Source organism: Cloeon dipterum, chromosome 2, assembly GCF_949628265.1.
Source record: "Cloeon dipterum chromosome 2, ieCloDipt1.1, whole genome shotgun sequence".
Lineage (NCBI taxonomy): Eukaryota > Metazoa > Arthropoda > Insecta > Ephemeroptera > Baetidae > Cloeon > Cloeon dipterum.
In genome coordinates, this window is record NC_088787.1 from 25,113,686 (window position 1) to 25,131,803 (window position 18,118).

At 39.4% G+C, this 18,118-nt stretch overlaps 3 protein-coding genes across 5 annotated transcripts; 1 reads left to right on the forward strand and 2 right to left on the reverse strand.

Moving 5' to 3' along the window:
- Nucleotides 1-392: 392 nt before the first annotated feature.
- Nucleotides 393-2,049, reverse strand: LOC135937201 (peptidyl-tRNA hydrolase 2, mitochondrial-like). Of its 2 annotated transcripts, none has more exons than XM_065480299.1 (3): nt 1,823-2,049; nt 1,650-1,737; nt 393-740 (listed from the first exon to the last, which is right to left on the reverse strand). In XM_065480299.1, the coding sequence occupies exons 1-3, from the start codon at nt 1,961-1,963 to the stop codon at nt 460-462; spliced, it is 510 nt and encodes a 169-aa protein (XP_065336371.1). In that variant the 5' UTR covers nt 1,964-2,049; the 3' UTR covers nt 393-459. The 2 variants fall into 2 exon arrangements, with proteins under 2 accessions (XP_065336371.1, XP_065336370.1); XM_065480298.1 differs by having other exon boundaries at nt 393-744; nt 1,654-1,737; nt 1,823-2,045.
- A 486-nt stretch (nt 2,050-2,535) lies between these two features.
- Nucleotides 2,536-15,768, forward strand: LOC135937196 (uncharacterized). 2 transcript variants are annotated; one of them, XM_065480292.1, is made up of 11 exons: nt 2,536-2,827; nt 11,323-11,385; nt 11,449-11,619; nt 11,937-12,089; nt 12,459-12,620; nt 13,162-13,182; nt 13,269-13,469; nt 13,526-13,596; nt 13,963-14,135; nt 14,985-15,168; nt 15,398-15,768. In XM_065480292.1, the coding sequence occupies exons 1-11, from the start codon at nt 2,702-2,704 to the stop codon at nt 15,546-15,548; spliced, it is 1,476 nt and encodes a 491-aa protein (XP_065336364.1). In that variant the 5' UTR covers nt 2,536-2,701; the 3' UTR covers nt 15,549-15,768. The 2 variants fall into 2 exon arrangements, with proteins under 2 accessions (XP_065336364.1, XP_065336365.1); XM_065480293.1 differs by lacking the exon at nt 13,162-13,182.
- Nucleotides 15,763-18,066, reverse strand: LOC135937195 (uncharacterized). Its single transcript, XM_065480291.1, has 5 exons — nt 17,986-18,066; nt 17,623-17,931; nt 17,139-17,445; nt 16,515-17,086; nt 15,763-16,109 (listed from the first exon to the last, which is right to left on the reverse strand). Exons 1-5 carry the CDS (start codon nt 18,024-18,026, stop codon nt 15,782-15,784), a joined length of 1,557 nt encoding a protein of 518 aa, XP_065336363.1. The 5' UTR covers nt 18,027-18,066; the 3' UTR covers nt 15,763-15,781.
- Between the last annotated feature and the right edge of the window lie 52 nt (nt 18,067-18,118).

Consider the following 18,118-nt stretch of genomic DNA (forward strand, 5'->3'; position numbering starts at 1 on the left):
CTAAATAAATCGCGGCCTGTGCAGGGTCGCGGCCGACTATTGACCCACGGGGCTGGCGGCCAAGTCGCTTTTGAGGCAAACAAAGACGTGCAAGCCGCCTTTTATCAGCGCCTGCTGAGAAAATTCGCACCTTCTGCACGGCACGCTCACGGAAAATTCCATTTAATCGCGTGGGAGGAGCCATTACAAGTGTCAGTTTTTCGTGAAAATGCACAAAAGGCGCTGTTTCCCAGCCGCACAATAAAAAAAGCATCAAAGGCTAACAGCCAAATTGGTCTGACCGGGAAATATTCACCCAAATGATGGGAAAATAGAAATGTGTCCAATAGGAATAAATAGCGCTGATTTCGTGAATTTTTAGTTCACGCACGGATTTATAAATAAAACACACATTATTAATTACGAATGAATCTTTTAAATCCCACAGTTATTACAATTTAAATAGTTGATCAAATGATTTCACAAGAGAGACAAGTGTCCAGTCACTTTGTCAATAATAGAACTGGAAGCGGGGCCAATGCCGAGAACAGTAGTCGAGCCACGCGCAATCTGTGTGCGTCCCTGGTCCTGGATAAGGCTCACCCCGAGGCCGTTTAACCGTCCAACTTTGGCTATTTCGCGCAACTGCTCCTCACTGGACACCTTTAGAGTAACCTTAGCCTGTCCACTCTGCTCCCAGTTCCTCAATACGTCTGGGTTCCAACGCTTAGCCTGCTTGTACGCCGCAACAGCCGCATGCGCTACCTATTTTAATTTTAAAAATAAACTCTAATTATGATTATTTGCAAACACAAAGTATTTTACAATGGCTACTCTTATAGGCAAAAAAAATAAGGAATGGGTGTTGCTCAAAATCATATTAATTGCAAAGAAAATAATGGCACTTGTTTTTGTACCGTACAGTTCGCTATTTCGGCCGCGCAGGCCTCAAAATATAAAAACGATAAAAGATGAATACCTCATTTTTTTCTGAAAAAGAAGGGAAATAAAGTCCGTGTACCATATTGAAAGCTACTAGCTGCTACCCATCAAGAGGATAAAGGATAAAAACAATTGGCGAAAGCTCTACAGCACAAAAACTTGTGATGTTATTTTCTTTGCAGTTTTCAATTGTTTAGCTTCCCCATTCCTTATTGGTGTTTTGTGTTTCACCCAATATTGGAATGCCCGAAAAATATCTAACGCTGAGGGTGGAATTCCCGAAATTCTTTATACTCATTCTATAGCACATTCTTAGCGAGAACAACGATTAGATTGATGAGAGTATTGCGAAACTCGAATTATTCTTTTTTAAATTGAGACATTTTTAATAAATAAAACTAACTTTAGGCTAACTGAGGGATATAGCTGGCCTTCAAACTTAAAAGAGATCTGATTTAAAAATTTAAATAAGTTTTTGTTAAATTTACTCTTGTCATTTTTCGGGCATTTCCATTTTTTCTGCTCTGGCATTCCATATGTATTGGCTGTTTCGGGCAAAACCAGACTTATTTATTCACTTATTTATTCACCTCTGCAAGTTTGTGAAATCCAATTTTCATTAAATCACCCCACATGAGTGATTTTTAATTCAAAAAAGTTTATTTCGAATGAAATTTTAACTTAGTTTCGTGGATTTTTATAAAATGAAATTTTATATAATGATATACAAACCTGAGCAGCAATTTTTCCTTTGCCCATTTTAAGGTCGGTGCGGACCACGACAACCAACTTGCAGTCACCATCATCGTCTGAGCTCTGTATATTATGCAATAGGGTAACAGGGCCAATTTTAGAACAAGCATCTCATTTTTGCAGATGAGATGCAGAATTATGAACGAACCTCCTCCTCGACCTCTGGTCCAAGCTCGATTGGTTTTTTGGGGTTTCCTGAACTCGTCGTGGTAGTTCTCCTCATTAGCAGCCACACGAGACAGGCGCCACAACCAATTCCGGCCAAAAATGATTTGTTCAGCAGGTCCATGGTTCTAAAATTGCTTTCAGATGATTACTACCACCGATGCCCAAAGTCGGACTTGCCGTTGCCGGCTGTGACCACGCCTCCTTTATTTCTATGGACTGGCTGTGACACTAAATTTGACAGAAAACACGCGGTAGTCTTAAGCGTAAACAAATAGCCAACCAAATATAGTTAGCGCTAATTATGTCCAAGAATCATTCCGCTTTCAATGATACTTTATTTTGAATTTCATATTAAAATAAAAAATTGTGTTAAAGAACGCGTTAGTTTCATAGAATATTCATAGAATTTGTGAATTTTTCGAAAATAGGAAATCAGGTTGGGTTGGTAATTTTTCCTTTTCTAAAAGCAGAGTGGGACTGTCGGCAGCGCTTTTAAAAAAGAGACAAGGGCAAATAATATATTATTGTTGATAACTATAATTTAAAACTATTTCAACTTACATATTTTCTAAAAAAAAAAAAACAATATTTTCATAAGATTTGAATGATCTTTGCCATAACATCTCGGAGGCTACTGTATGAACCTTGACGTACCTTGAAACCCCTTAGCTCCTTTTCAAACTCTTCAACATTTCAAAGGGAATGAATATCGCAGCTGACAGGCAGCCCGTTGAGCCTGTGTCGTGCTTGTACCTTTCGGCGGCAATTTTTAGGTCATTTTTCGGAATCCGATAAGTCACAAAATTTTTCAGCAAGTTTAATGGCCTCCTGAACATCGTGGTTTTGTCGACCAAACGAAATGGGCGTGAATCACAGTTCAGACTCGACAGGGAAGAGTGGTAAGGGCCACCACGACGAACAGGCCAAGGCCGAGAAGCCTGAAAAACCCTACGAGTTCCTCCTCCCTGTGGAGAAATTATGCAGAGTGAGTGACGCTTTCAGTACATATTTTGTTAGCATTAAAATGAAACCATTTGGTGATGACACACGTCTTTTAAGCTCCTGCGATTTTTATTGGATTTATAAAATTTGTGACTCATAATGAGGAGTTAACGGCAAGATTATGTATTTGTCAATTTGTTCTTATCTTGCTTTTTACTCAAAAGTAAGCAGTTGGTGCGATAAACAGTCAAACCTATTTTTCAGTTTTCCGCGCCCATTGCGACGTTGCTCATATCCTTTTTTACAACTTACCGTGTGATGAATATACCCTTAATTTAATACCTTTATTACAAACAATAATGCGCAGCAACCATTAGGTATAAATTTGTACTAATATTTTTCCTTTTGCTTTCACGTGTATCATAACAACTAACTCTACTGTTGACGATGGAGAGTATGTACTAATTTTTGTAGTTACAAGATGTCCGCATTAAAAAGTTTGATTAGATTGTCTTTAGAACTTCTCACTCGGATCGTGCTATCCTTAATTCGCACTGTGAGCTTAAGTTTCCTTTTACTTAATTAAAATTCGAAACTTAATTCATTAGCTGTCAGTCCGCTTACGTATTTATTTTTCGTGTGACGCTAGTTTGTTAGTCTAATGACGTCACCCACGCGCTTACAATTAGCAGCCGCGAAACTGATTTGGATGGCCTAAGCAGCAACTAACTCCCCAATTTAAAGGTGTTGTTTTGTTTTTAATTATACATGCAACAGCAATTTTTTTAATTGATTATCTTCAAATTACTACCGCCATTGTGGCAATCATAAACAATTAACGACAGGAAGCGGAGGAGATACACTTTAACTTTCTTGCTCAACACAATTTCAATGACTATGACACCTGCTGCTGGAAATATGTGTATTATGTTAAATCTTTTGGGAACGTGTCTTTTAATGAAATGAGTCTTACAGGAGGCTGAAGCATGGGCTTAAAAGGCAACTATTTTCATTTGCTTCAACCTATAATGGGATTGAAAATTAGTTGGAAACGGACGAGATCAGCGCCTGTTTAACTAATTTTGAGATAGAGAAAAATACCGTGAGTTTACGATATCGTGATACCAACAAGGAAGCATACTGACTAAATTAAAAGTTATTTCTTATTGTTAGCATCATGCGGATTTTCATAAAATTAAAAGGCAATGACCGATGAAAAGTTTTTTTATACACCATAGGTGAGAATGGAGTCAAACCTAAGTATGAGGTCTAACAGGTATATTGGGGATTTCCATGTCAATTTTTTAGCCTTTGGGAAATTTGATATTATACAGATTTTCCTCGTATAGTAGTAATTTTGACTATTTCTCTGTTTATCTCCATTCAATTCCATTTTTAAGTTAAATCATATTTTAATTTATTGAAAAAATGTTTATTTTTCAGCATTAAAAATAAATATGTGTGAAAATACAGCGAAGTTTAATAGCTTTTATGAAATCAAGAAGTTTTTGGGGAAATTTAAAATATTTACAGTGTTTTTCTTGCCTAAGGTGATCTTAATGTAAAAGCAAAGTGGCTTTTAGAAAGTCAAAAACGAACCACCAACCGATTCGTCTTGTCAAGGGGTATGTAAATACCAAAATTCATCATTATAGAGCAAAATTGGATTTTCAAATTGATTTTTTTTTTTAATTTTATCCCAAAACTTTGTCCAGTCGGAAGCTCGAAAGCAATGCCAAATAGAAATATTTTTATTGGTGGTACATGTTAAAAAACATCACAAAATTGTACACGTTCAATGCAAATAAAAATAAATGTTGGAGGCGGAAGGACTGCTGGGTATTCTTGTTAGAAACCAAATATGAAACGCCTTTTTGCATTGATTTTTGATGTGGTAATAAGTTTTTGCAACTGCAACTCTGCTGTAAAATTTGGAAAAAACAAACAGGTAGAGACTAATTGTAAAAATAATAATCCTTGTCTATTGGTCGTAATACTCGTGACTCAGCGGTCAGACGCCGTGACCCATGGTGACAAAGTTCATCGGCTCGGTCGTGCAGGTGTCTTTCGTTTTCGTTCGCGGCGTTCGAGTGGGGGCAGGAGAGGTGAAAAGGGAGCGCGCGAGCGAAGGAACGAAACGAAGGCGGACGCAGAAAGTGAAAGTGGACCAAGGGCGCCCTCTTTGCGCTTCAAATTCCGACTCATTTTATTTTGCTTTTTAAATCCGCCTGACCAATATAAATGTTGCCACCGCAATTAGTGCTAATGAGACGTTGTTGCATAGTCAAATGCAGTATTCTCCGAAATCTCATTGATATATATCTGGGTGCTCTGAATTAATTAATCTCTGTAACTTGTCCTACAAATGCAGCAATACAGTCGTTCGAGGTCCCGAAATACGTGATTTGCATGCGTAGGTGAAATACAACAATTTTCTCCAGATTAAGGGTAAATTTTTATTTTATTTATCGATTAAACCACTTAAATTCAACATTTGCGAGTAAATTAGCATTTAAAGTAGCTAAATTAGAAAAGAACACTGACCCAGGAAGATAATTAAATATAAAATTATAGCCCTACCCTGCCCGTATTGACCAAGGATGTGAACGGCTTTGAGTCAAATTTTAAGGGAAATTTGATCTCGCAAGTTCTTGCACTGAACAACCGCTGTTTCACCCATCAGGCCTCAGTAGAAAATTTTCCTGCAACCAACATTACAGTGCATTTTTTATAGAAATATTTTGTTGATGTCCTTTATGAGAACGTTCGAGATAATTGAATTTCTTTAATAAATCCTACCACCAGTCAACTCGCGTAAATTAGAGTTATATATTGTGATTCTTTTTTTCATTGAGTGTGTTACCTTTTTTTGGTTTAATTTTATAAACTAAATTAGCCGTTGACTCAGGATTTTGTGCTCTTCAATTTTTCGCCAATGTTTTCCTTTTGTTTCCTTGTACGCCAATGAGCATAAGGTGTGAAAATGGGCTTGGCAGAATTTATCTCACAGTCAATATATTGATATCTCTTGACGTCAATGCTTTTTATTGATTTCATATTATTGCATTATACTGTATGGTGAGGAAAATTGTTAGTTTTATATCTGTGCAAATTATTTACTTTGACAGGGGCTTTGGTACATTTTGACACAGTAAAAGTTAATGTCAAATTGACGGTCATTTAATCTTGTCAAGCATAATTTCCTCATCAAATGAATGGTGAAAGGGAAGACAATGAGAAGTGATAAGGCTAGAATTGATCTATCGCACCTTTGGCGTCGTTTTTAATTTCAATTATTGTGCTATGTCGATTGCTTGTTATCTCCTTAGGCTGGAATTTCCTTTTCTGTTTCTCTTAGTATAGTTAGTTTTATAGATTGGCACTTATTTGCTTTCCGTTAAAAAAATGTGTCAACATATTTCTTGATGTGTTGGTTTAATACAAAAAAAAGCGATAAAAATCTGGTTTTAAGGGGACAACCAGCAATGCATTCGACGAATTTCATTTGAACTGAACAATGGATTTCCCATGCCGAAAACAATTGAGTGATAAAATTTGCCGCTTCCTGTTAAATCTCGAGGTTGCGTTTTTACGCGTGCAAAATAGCGGAAAATTGAGCAAATTATGGACACAAACATTGCAAAAATGTAAGCATTTTGAAAATTCTGAGGAGTGACGCTTTCATGTGCGTTTGAAAAGCTTGAAATTAGTGCCGCATCGTCATCCAATGGAGAATTTGCGATTCACGCCGTCCTTTTACCGTCGGTCATGTTGCTTGATAATTCGATAAGGAGGCAAATATTTTTTCGTCACCGCCGCAGCGTCGCTCTTTATCGTGATTGTCGCACCTGCCTCGTGATCCAATTACGGCGTTATTTGATTTTTACCCGATTGTACCGGTTTAAGTGCGGACAACTGGGCATGATAGCATCAAAATGCAAATTCACAAAGTGGAATTAAAAATTACGTATCCCCTCTTTTTTCGGAAATTTTTGCATCTTAAAAATAAATGTTATCCCACTAACACTTGCTTGGTTAACTTGTGGAATGAAATTATGCAGCTGATCATCTATTTCAATAAATAAACGAACGTGCAAATTATCAAAAATACAAAAATTCCTATTTGTTTGCGCCAAAGATTGGCAAACAGAATAATCTGGACTCTGCAATCGACACAACATCCGTTTCGCCCCCGGTGACTAACTCGGCACGCCAATATTCATAATAACATAGCGTGCCGCTCGCGTCGTGCTGACTTTGAATTATTCTCGCAGCGAGGATGGACTGCATCACAGCAGGCTATTGTGTAAATCCTTCCTGCTGGATTTTCCAGAACTTCTCAAGTGCAAAAAGGGCACTCGAGAATTCAACAGCTTTGATCGCTGTTTTTTGTCGCCCTGCATCATCGCACACTTCTTGCCCTGACGTCTTTAAACGCAGAATAATCAAAGAATTAAAGACCCTGCCAGGACAGGCGGCGTGTTAAAAACAGCTAACACTCATTGTCAGTCATAGAAAGTTAAATATCATAACGCATACATGTTTAGAATTTGCTTGACAATGTTATTTAATCATCCGCCAATACCAGTTCTGTGGTATTTTTCTAATTGCCATGTTTTTTACTGTAGTAAGGTTCATCACGATTATGCTTCCTGGTTTGCGGGCATTGAGTCATTAATTATTTAAATTAAAAGTATATTGATAGGATAATGGAAAATTGGAGATGGAAACTTGCACTCGCCTCGTGTCCAACTATGTAAAGCGCCAATTGGCTGGACAATGAGTTCCGATTTCCTCGAGTTGTCGTTGCCCGCAATGATCTCAGAAGGCCGCGGTACCTGAGCTACAGGGCAATAAGTATTATTTTCCACTCGCCTGCGAAGAAAATGACGGCCGTTAGAAAAGGTCGGCGCCCCTTTCCGCACTCGTTCGAGAGGAGTTGCAAAACAAACAAAGTGTTTTCCGACTCGGGGAACAGCACATGTGCGTTAAGAACTACAAGTCGACACAAATTGGCAAACCGAACGATTTAATGTTAGGTTTTCCTATTGCGTATACAGGAGCGTACTTTTTATTCAACTGTTAAAAAAGTCTGTCACCAATATTACCAAGTTTTATTTTTGATTCTGCAAGTTATTTCAATTAATTTTGAAGAAAAACAGCACTTCATGTACATGTGTTATGTTTTCTGCGCCCCAGTGGGCTATTTGAAATAAAAAATATTATCTTTTACGTAACTGCTCTGGCTTTCGCCCTTCAGTCTATCCGCGTGCGACTCCGAGTGCACTACACGTTCCAAATTGATCAAAGACGCAATTCATGAACCCTTGAAGCGTCTCAGAGGCAGAAGCTGTCTCCCTTGAACACCTGGCCACCCTACTAGCACGTCAGGTCAGGGGACATTTATTTGTCTGTGCGCCTAATTGGAGCCTGCTCCCCACCTACTCGGTGCTTGACGATAAGCAAGCGAGGCCGAGATTCGCTCTCAGTGTGGGGGCAGTCGCAGCCGGTGCAGCACCTGAACAGACCTGCAGGTGCCATGCCGTTCAAGCTGAAGTTTAGCAACTTTTCCATCGGCGCCCTGAACCGACAGAATTCGGCGCCGGCAAAACTCGACTCCGAAAAGATCATTAGAACCAACCACAACAATAATAACATCAATAACAGCATCGTGTTGGACTTTAAAAAGTTCTGTAAGGTAGGCATGAAAAGTAAAAGTTAAATCAAACCGGAAAAAATAATATTTTTGTGTTGAAGATTTCATTTTTTATTTTTGGCAATTGGTTGGCAATTAATTTTTAGTTTTGGAGCAGTATTTTTACTTCCCTTTCCACGCGTTAATATTAAATTTGTATTTCGGAAGAATTCACTCTCTTGTCCAGAATTTGTTACTGCAAATTCTCAATTTGTGAGCACAGTTTGTCTCATCACTTGCAATGAAAAGGTTTGCCAGTCATGAATAAGTATCGTAAAGGCTGCCATCTAAAAATCTTGTAAATTAATCATATTAATCAAGCTATAAGAACAAATAATAACAAAAGACATATTTCCTTTATTATGAATGGTTATTTTAATATCTATGGCCATCATTTTCTCACAAAGTTTATCTTATGTGCAAAAAATTGAAGGAAGTTTCAAAGTGTTTCCTTGTGAAAAGATTTTTATTAAAAATTTCCCGTGTGTCATAACAGCAGCTAATGCGTGGAACTACAAGTTAGACCTTTTACAAATCCCATTCGTACGAGCTATCATCCTTGGAGTTGGACGGTTGTGTGCGGGCAAACTACTTCCTGGCCGCAATATTTAATTTGTTTTCGTGCGAATTTGATCGAGAATATAATGCCGAGCGCGATCCAAGGCAAATGCACCTTGACATTAATTCGTGGGCCTGGCGTCGAAGGTCCGGGCGGCGCGCCACTCTGATTCACTCGCGTTTGGCGTGCGTAAATGCACCGCCCGCTGCTCCCTTTTGCGAATTTCGTTCGTGCGAACAAATAACCCGGCGTGGGGTTTGCCCCAAAAATGAAATCGAGTCGCGCGGACAAATAATATATAAGCGACCGTATTATTTGTTGTTTGCCGTGATAATCTCGACTCGGATCGCTTTTCTGGAGCACATTTGTTGACTTTTATTCGTTTACTCTTCGCTCATGCCAGCAAACCGTCAATTAGAATTTAAGACTAATACATTTTAAACATACCGCTTATGTAGCAGCTCACAAAGTCAGGATTGAAATTGGGACAATCCGATAAAAACGAAACTTATTGTAATATCTGGAAATAAATCAATAAACATTTGTCAATTAGTCGGGAGAGTTGTTCTAGATGATATATTATTATTTAGGTTTATCGCGTAAAGTGCGAGCACGAAACATGACTACGTCGGTGAAGTTGATTTCTATACGTGTACGTTACTCAATAGTCCCGAGTGTGTTATCAACACAACCCGCATAACTTGAAAAAAGCGCATTCAAGTCTGAATGAAAGTTCTTTCTTTATCCACGAGCTTCATTAAGGGAAAATGCAACTTTCAAAAGCATCAATTGTTTTAGTTGGAAATACCAGCATATTATTTGTTTCCTTCTTTTTCGCATTGGCTCTTTCAAGATGTTTTTGTTGACCTAAAGATAAGTATTCCAACCGAATCATAATACACATCCTGGGCTTTGATGCTTTCAAAGGGTCGAAGAACTGGTATAAAACTGATTGCGAACTGTAAAGGCGGAGAGGACGAAATACGAGATATCAATTGGGAATTTCTGGTGTGTGATCTCTGGATTTTGTATGCCGGATGATTAGCTGGAAATCGAACCTTATTCATTAAAAGATAAACGAGTCGTATAATGCAAAGTCTCTTCACGCTCGGAGAGTCGCAACTGGCGATATCATATCGCTCCACCTGCGAATTGATTGTGTAATGATGAAACATTATTTATGAACCAGAAGTCTGACCGCAATGTTTGCAACCAATTACACAATTTATATAAATTTATCCTTATTTTGCCGGGAGCAAACAAATATTTGAGTCAGTCGAGTAAGTTAAACCGTGTTTTGGATATATGCGTGTTGAAAAATTGACAAATTCATTTCTCTGAATGTATATAGGTTTAAAATAAGATAAGAAATTCAGGGATTTCAGTCAGGCAGAACTCCCCGTGAAATTAATTTACGAAAAGTGTTGAAAATTTTCCAGAAAAGGCACAGACCGAAAAAAAATAGATTTTCATCTCTTTCAACAAAATCTTTGAATTCTGCAATTTTTCGAGTTAGAGAAAGATCTCAAGAACAATGCTCCCCTTGAATGATACAGAATGATATAGCAGTAAATCTGTCTCGTTTAAGGAATAAAGCCAATCGAGGTGTGTGGTGCTCGCTGGCTTTGTCGGCGCGAGGTCTTTTCCTCGTTCAAGGTGATTTACGTGCGGTGACGGCGCCGCACTGTCTTTTTCTCACAGCTCGTGTACTCGCTTTTCGGACGAAAAACCGCGACCGACTTGCGACAACTCGCGTCTAATTACAACAAACGAGTATGTCGGATAAAAAAGGCTGGCCGTGTGCGTTGCACTCGCTGCAGTGCTCAGAACAAAAGCCAAGGCGCTTTGTTGGCGAAGAAAAAAAATGTGCTCTCACTGAGAATTGTATTCTGAAGCCTCTGGTTATTTTCTCACAATAACGGATAATCTGAAACAGCATGAAATTGAATTCATTTTCCAATGGACACTTAACAAAACTATTTAAAGCAAGTTGCACATTTTGTATTTGTTGCGTCTTTGTCCTGTTCAAGGTTGCTGAGCCGCTTTTAGACTAATTAATCGCGAAATGGTCGAGATTTATCGTAAACGCGTGTTAGTGCCAAGTTCGAGTATTGACTCTATCTCTCAATTGGCCTATTGTTTTCCCTTTATCTCCACGTGGGAAATCACAGCTTGCTGCTTGCCCACAGTCCAAGTCGAGTCATCGAATTTCAAGTGCCTCCCCTCATCCGAAACAATCTTAATTGTCATCGCGTTGACTTTGCAAATTTCTCTTTTGTTGCAGAAATTAGAGGAAATCACAAACAAAGAAGAATCTCTCAAAGGAATCAGCCTGAATGTCTTTCAAGTGAGTGGCTGCCGCCAGAAGAGAATGTATCTAATAATGACATCTGATTTTTTGGAACCGTAGACCCGAGTGTTTCCGGTTTACCCGGAGCTTGCCAGTCGCATCTACGCCTTGTTCTGCCGGGTGAGCGGCCACAAGGGCAATGGGCCGATCCCGGCCAGCTCCTTCTTACAGGTGGCCGAAAAATTCATGAACATCATGTCTGACGAGAAGCAGACCGAACTCTACCTCAAGGTGAGCCGATAGTGATAGTGCTCTTGTTTCTAAAACATTTGATTAAATATGTGTCTCTTTTTATCTCGAATAAGTGACACGACGCGAAAGAAATTCATTGAGATGAATGCCTTCCTTTTCCATCGAGAGTTTAATCAATCATCGTTATTTATCCTACGCAAATAATAACAACACAGTTTTCAAATAGTTCTATTTATCTCGGGAATGACTGAAGAATCTTGAATGGCCCCAAGTTTGTTCTGATAAGCGAGCTTAAGCAAGACAATATTGAACCTGAGCGTTGGTTAACTTGGTAATTTACATAATTCTTCCGTCAGATGTATGCCGAAGAAAATTTGAGTGAGATCAAGAAGGATAACTTCCAGCAGCTGGCCACCTTGTCGCACACCGTAGCGCTGGACCACTACCCCGAAGGTCCCCGGTGCTGTGCGAAGACCAGAGAGACCCTCGCCACGCTCGCCAATGCAGCGGTGAGTTTTTCGCCCCTTATGTAATCATGCGAGAACGTCTGCTTTTAATTGCGTCGTCAGAGACGCTCGGGGGAGAAGAAGAATCGAGTTCAGTGAAGCGCGGAGATAATTGCGTTTCATAACAATCTTCAACACTCGACAAGTCGCCGCTTCTCATCATGTCTCGAGTAGTCTCTGCTTCTTATTCCAAAGACTCGATCTTGTGTGTGTTATCTGCTGCAACACGCGTGTTTTGCGAAATCGAACACAATGCACCGACGAGACCAATTAACAGTGTGTCGCCGCTTCCCGTTTGCCATTCCAATTCGACGCTCACGCGACTTTTTAAATATCAATTATCGGTAACCTTGACTTTTGCTTTGCATGCAGTTCCACGGCAAGGAGGTGCTCTCGCTCACCTACTTGGCCCATTGGGTCACCGAAAATAGTCCGCGGCTGCTGCTTGGCCTGCACCGGTACGTCGTGCACCATCTCAACACTTCGTACAGAACCATCGACCAGCCCCTCAGCTCCGGTCCACAAAATGAAGAGGTAAATAAGTTCTTTAAATTTACAAAATTATCCTGCGACGAAATGTCACTGGTCACAGGACAAAATTCGCATGAGGTCAAGCAAACTAACGAAATTTACACTAGAAAGCAGTTTTTTGTTAGATTACGTCATAAAAATGTTCAGACAATATATTGATTTATGGATTGTTTGTCCTCAGACCTATGACATTTCGTTTTGTGGTACAATGAACTCGTACTAGTTAACGGTCTCGGCTTGTAAAATAAAAATAAATTTCAGTCAAAACTCTAATTTACTCTTACATTATGAAGGGGTTCGTTCTTGAGCTCTATGCTTCAGCTATAACGTTATTTAACAAAATTGAACAGGAGAAAAATACTGAATATGGTATCTTAATTTTGCTTCTTTTTAAAAGAAAATTTAAATCCCTTAGAGGCAAGAATCATAAAATTGTCACTTAAAAAGTGCTGCCCCGATTGTTATTTCGACCCAAATATATTGTCTTTAAATTAAAAAAAAAACTAATGCAGTTAAATGGTTCTTTCATGCAAACGCTTCACAGGAAAAAAAGGTTGATTCAAAGGTAACTCATTTAGTTGCCACAAATATTTATTTTTATATTTTTATAACGCTCAAGGGTTAAAAATATTAAATATTTCTTGTGAACAGAACATGGACCTGGGCACGCCAGTGCTGGAGAGCGAGCCGCACTTCCCGGACAACGAGGAGGCAAAGCCGCTGCCTCTATCCGAGGTGTGGCTGCTAGCCGTCAGCCTACCCAAGCTGTACATCCAGCCGTCGGTCATCCACTCACCGTCGTCGAGCAGCGGCCTCGCCTCTCTCGACTCGCAAGGAATCATCGCCCGATTTGTTCGTGTTGTCGCCTGTTCTCCCTTTCACTCTCAATATCAATGCTTTTCCCGCAGCTCGGCACAATTTGTCCATCGCACTGGACGCCACTGTACAACAGCAACAACCACGGCCTTGGTGCCAACAGGTAATGTGATAATCGTATTAAATTTTTGCTTTTTTTGATTTAACTGGACAAACTGGTTATATTTTGCTCCTCGTCGTCGTGAAAATAAAGTGAATATATAAATTTTATCACCTTGACCATGAATTTGAATCATTAATTTTTGCAGTAGCAATAAAAGTTTGAACAATTTCATCCTGGTCCCGGCAAAATTGCGCAACGTTCAACAAACACCCAAATTTTCATTGTCGAATTGATTTTTGACCTTTTCTTGCAACAAGGAAATTCGGGTTTGGTCGTTGAAAGTTACGCAATTTTGCCGGGACCAGGACGATTTAGTGTTTCAACGCATCATGATAAATTTTGAATTAATGGAATGGTGCATTCTAGATTTTTGACGCACGTGCTCAACTATCGCGGACCGACGTTGACGTTTATTCGCGGCGAAGGCGACGTCGAATTCTGTATCGGCTCGACGGACGAGTGGAAGGAAACGCACATGTACTGGGGCAAGGAAGACTGCATCGTGCTGCAAACTAAACCATTATTCCACATTATCGAGCGTGAGTTCACTTTTCTTCATCGGTTTCGCATTAATTGCACGCTTTCACATTATTGTTTATTTCACACTTCATATCTCAATAGGGAAAAAAATAAATAAAAATAAATAATATTCTTCAGAATTTATGAAACAGTGTAGAGCGAGAAGTAATTAATTACAGCTAAAAAAAGAGAGGTATTTTGTTTGAAAAGCGTAAGTCAGGTCCAAGATTAGCGTTGAATCGAAGAAAAAATGCAGGGGTACATTGTCTCACCACCGGATTTTTTCGCTACTGGTTTTTACCATTGTTATTGTTTGGTATTGACCAATTTATTGCTTAAGAAATAATATAAATTAAACTTTCGATTTTTTCCCAGCAATACAATGCAAAATTTGCGGTTATAGGTAAAAAAATCAGCAAAGCAGCCAGTGCTTTGTAAATTAATAGTTTGAAAATACTCTGCTTTCCCATTACTCAAGTCGAGGTTCGTGGGAAGAAAACAGAAAAAATTAATTGTAAATTCAATGAAAATGTCTGCAAGTTATTTATATTAAAATACAAAAAAAAACTACACTGTATTTAAACAAAAACTTGCGGGTATTTTGCAACCCTGAAAAATGACAATCTTAGAGGAAAAATTCAACCTACAGAACTCTTACGTCATTTTTTTAAGTTTTCTTGAACGATCAACCACAAAACACATTAATTCTTGCTCCTAAATCACGCATGTAAATATTTCAAATTATTTGAATAATTTTTTAATTAAAATTGAATAATAATTACTCAATTAGATTCTTTCTCTCGACTGAATTTGTTTTATGAAGCCACTAAAATTCTTGAAATTTCTAACATTTTATTCCTTATATGTAGGTGGGCCAAAACTGATGTACCTTAACACCGGCATCCGTGGTTACCCATTGGGCCTGCGCGCCGGTCTTGACCCGAGAAAACCCACGCTCAGCATCAACAGCGGATTCACGCAGGTTGAATTCAAGGCGATACCGTACCCCCTGTTCAGCGTTGAGGTCTGGGGATGCGGAACCTCACAATCCAGGTAACCTTCCGTCTAAAAATTTGTTTACCTCATTGCTGAGCTGTTAATTTTAGACCATCAAATATTTTTTCTGAGCTTCCAATCGTTGCGGGAAGCCTTTCGAACCATGCTTGAATTTGTCTAATACCGTCTAAATCTACCAAAACCAACTAAATTGCTCCAAAAACCGTCTAGAATTATCGGAAGCAACGACCTTACTCATGATATTAATTTTGATCTCTTGGATTAGAGAGGCGCAGCTGGACATCAAGAAGTGGCAAGTGAAGCAGGCCGAGCGGCAGAGGCAGGTGAAGCTGTCCGCGGCTGACTGGGTGGACCACCCAGACAGATATTTGCTCGAGCTTGGCGGTCGCACCACATACAATGAGCAAGGCACCTAGCACCCGCGCCACCTCTAGTCACTCGGGCCAGTTTTTCGTCACAAACATTATGCTAAGTCTGAGAACTATTCCATTAAATGATGTAAATTATGGAGCGGGAGAAGAAGATGTTGAGCTATATCCACTTAGAAATTCCTACTAACTGTGAAATTTGATTAAGACCTTAAATATTAAATTAATTGTGCATTGCATTTCAATAAATTATAAAATTTATATTTAATTTGCTTGTGAATTTATATTGTAGACCTGAGGCGCGTGTGGAAATTGAATCTGGTATTTGGATCAGCAGTTGTCTTCAGGATAGCCAGGGAGACCTGGCGAACCTTTTCCCAGGTTCCAAGCAGCGGGTAGTTATCCCTGGTCAGGGCGATCGCCTGCTCTAGAAACTCGCGCATCAGCAATCCGTTAAGTTGGCTTGGGATGGATTTTGGATCTTGTAAACGTATCCATGAGTTGAGAAATTTGTCAGCGTACTCCTCGACCTTTTCCTTGCTCATTCCCTCGTTCAGGTAGATGAAAGTCAGAATGGACACCTGCGTAACCGTCTCTTGCACATCATACCTGAAAATATTTATATCAAAAAATTTGAATTTACTTGCACTTACTAGGGGAGGTATTCTAATAATGCATCACAAACCGATGTATGAAATTAAAAAATTAAGAAAAGTTTCCTGTAACCCTAAGTAAGTATAGGTAACCAAATTCAAATTTATTTTCTTTTATATGAAGTTTGTTAATTTAAATAATTGCTGGAAAGTGACAATTTTCGTAGAAAATTAGTCATTTTTAGAAATTTTTCTGAAAGGGCAAGTTTATTCATTCGCATTTCTCTTTAATCAAACCACCAACTGATAAGATATTTTTTGTCCTTCATTTTAAACCTTTTAAATCTTTAGTCAGGCCAACACTAACAAATCATAAAGAGACAGAGGAGGTTTCTGCACGAGTTTATATTTTACTATTTACTTTGGTTCTAGCAGGAGGTTTTCTCTGCAGATGAAGTCCTTGACTATGTCCACGGTCGGCAACCAGCAAAACACTTTGTACTGTTCCTCCAGGCACTTGAATTTTTCCCAAAACTCGTCCTTCCTCCTGTACAGCTCCTCTTGTTTCCACGTCTCGGCCTGAAGCAGCATGCTGTCCTCTTCCTGCTGAAGGACAGGCCTGTCCGTGCCTAAGTCCTTGCGTCCCAGACTCCTTGTCCCATCAAGGGCTTCCCGCGTTTGAAGGTCCACTTCGCCGCAGTATTTCCTCACCCACGCCTCCATTACCTGAAACACGTCGAAGCCATCGTCGTTCGGCCGCTCTTGGTCCACCCTAGCTGGTTTGCTTTCCTCAAGTTCGTCATTCGCCAGGAATCTCTCTTTCCCAGACTTCAAGTTTGCCTCTAATGCTTCGGACCAACGGGCCTGAATTTCTTCAAGAGCTTCCACTCTCTTCGGCAGGATGACTCTGTCCTCCACCTTCTCCCCCAAAGCTTTCTGGTCAAAATCAGGGTCGCTGACACCCCTTGCTGTTGCAGGAACGGTCAGATCAATCTATAAATAAACAAACACATAAAAAAACATTAAAAAACTATTGCCTTGAAACCTCTCTCAAATTTAAACATTTGTCCTTTAATGCCAAGCACATCTCTGCCTCCACCCTCGCATTTTCCTCATTTCCACTCTCGGCGTAATGCCAGTCCATCAAGTCTTGGAAGACCTCCTGCAAAGTCTTCCTCCGCGTGATCAGGTGCGCTTTGTGCGTTTCGCTGTTGAACGTTTGGATTTTCGGCCGAGCAGGAGTAACGAAGAAGGTGGCGTACTCGGCTCTGTCGATTTTGTTCTTTGCCCAGAAGTACTTGTCTTTGACGCGCTGGATTGCCTGGTCGCGAGCCTCCTTCTGTTTCCAAGCTCTGTAAATCAGTTTTCCAGCGCCAATAATCGATTTGCTTACTAATTAATTTTCCTTTGAAAATTTTAAAATCACTTTTAAGCCGAAGGCTTTTCAATTAGTGCGTTGAAAATTGTCTTGATCTTTTTGTAATGCAAGATTGAGAACCACAAATATTGAAATTATGAACGATCCTTGCCTTTCATGTAAAAACTGGACGTGCCTCCTCTTCATCTCCCTGCTTTTGTTAATCTCCTCAGCCTGCTCCCATTTGCTATGGTAAATTTTTCCAAACTGCTTCCAAATCCGTTCATCCTCAGACCGACACATGCTGGCCAGACACTCCTTGAACCTAGGTAAGTCGGCAAAGGTCGGTTTGATGCTCTTGGGTGGCACAAATCTGGTTATATTGGCCCACTCAAGCATGTTGTCCATGGCAGGCGAGTGGAATTTCTTAGAAAAATACTGCCAGTAGATGCCTGCATCTCTGGCTGTATCTTCATCATCTCTAAATAAATTTATAAAATTATTTTTCTTGAATCAATGCATGGTTAGAAATTACCTGTAATTTAGAAAAGACAAATCTACCTCAAAATCTGTCATTTTAATGTGAAACAAAAGGTCTGGCAACAATGATTAAAAGAATATTGTTCGTAGATAAATAGAGATACATTATATTTTAATAAGAGCTTAGC

Bases quoted from the DNA above. Each gene is read 5' to 3' on its own strand.
- LOC135937195 (XM_065480291.1), bottom strand. From the start codon at position 18,026: ATGACAGATTTTGAGGTAGATTTGTCTTTTCTAAATTACAG. The intron at 17,932-17,985 runs GTAATTTCTAAC...AAATTTATTTAG, and splicing joins TTGTCTTTTCTAAATTACAG to AGATGATGAAGATACAGCCA. The intron at 16,110-16,514 runs GTAAATAGTAAA...AAATATTTTCAG, and splicing joins AACCTCCTGCTAGAACCAAA to GTATGATGTGCAAGAGACGG.
- LOC135937201 (XM_065480299.1), bottom strand. From the start codon at position 1,963: ATGGACCTGCTGAACAAATCATTTTTGGCCGGAATTGGTTGTGGCGCC. The intron at 1,738-1,822 runs GTTCGTTCATAA...CATAATATACAG, and splicing joins GACCAGAGGTCGAGGAGGAG to AGCTCAGACGATGATGGTGA. The intron at 741-1,649 runs GTATATCATTAT...TAAAATAGGTAG, and splicing joins AAAAATTGCTGCTCAGGTTT to CGCATGCGGCTGTTGCGGCG.
- LOC135937196 (XM_065480292.1), top strand. From the start codon at position 2,702: ATGGGCGTGAATCACAGTTCAGACTCGACAGGGAAGAGTGGTAAGGGC. The intron at 11,620-11,936 runs GTGAGCCGATAG...TTCTTCCGTCAG, and splicing joins AGACCGAACTCTACCTCAAG to ATGTATGCCGAAGAAAATTT. The intron at 13,183-13,268 runs GTAACTCATTTA...TCTTGTGAACAG, and splicing joins AAAAAAAGGTTGATTCAAAG to AACATGGACCTGGGCACGCC.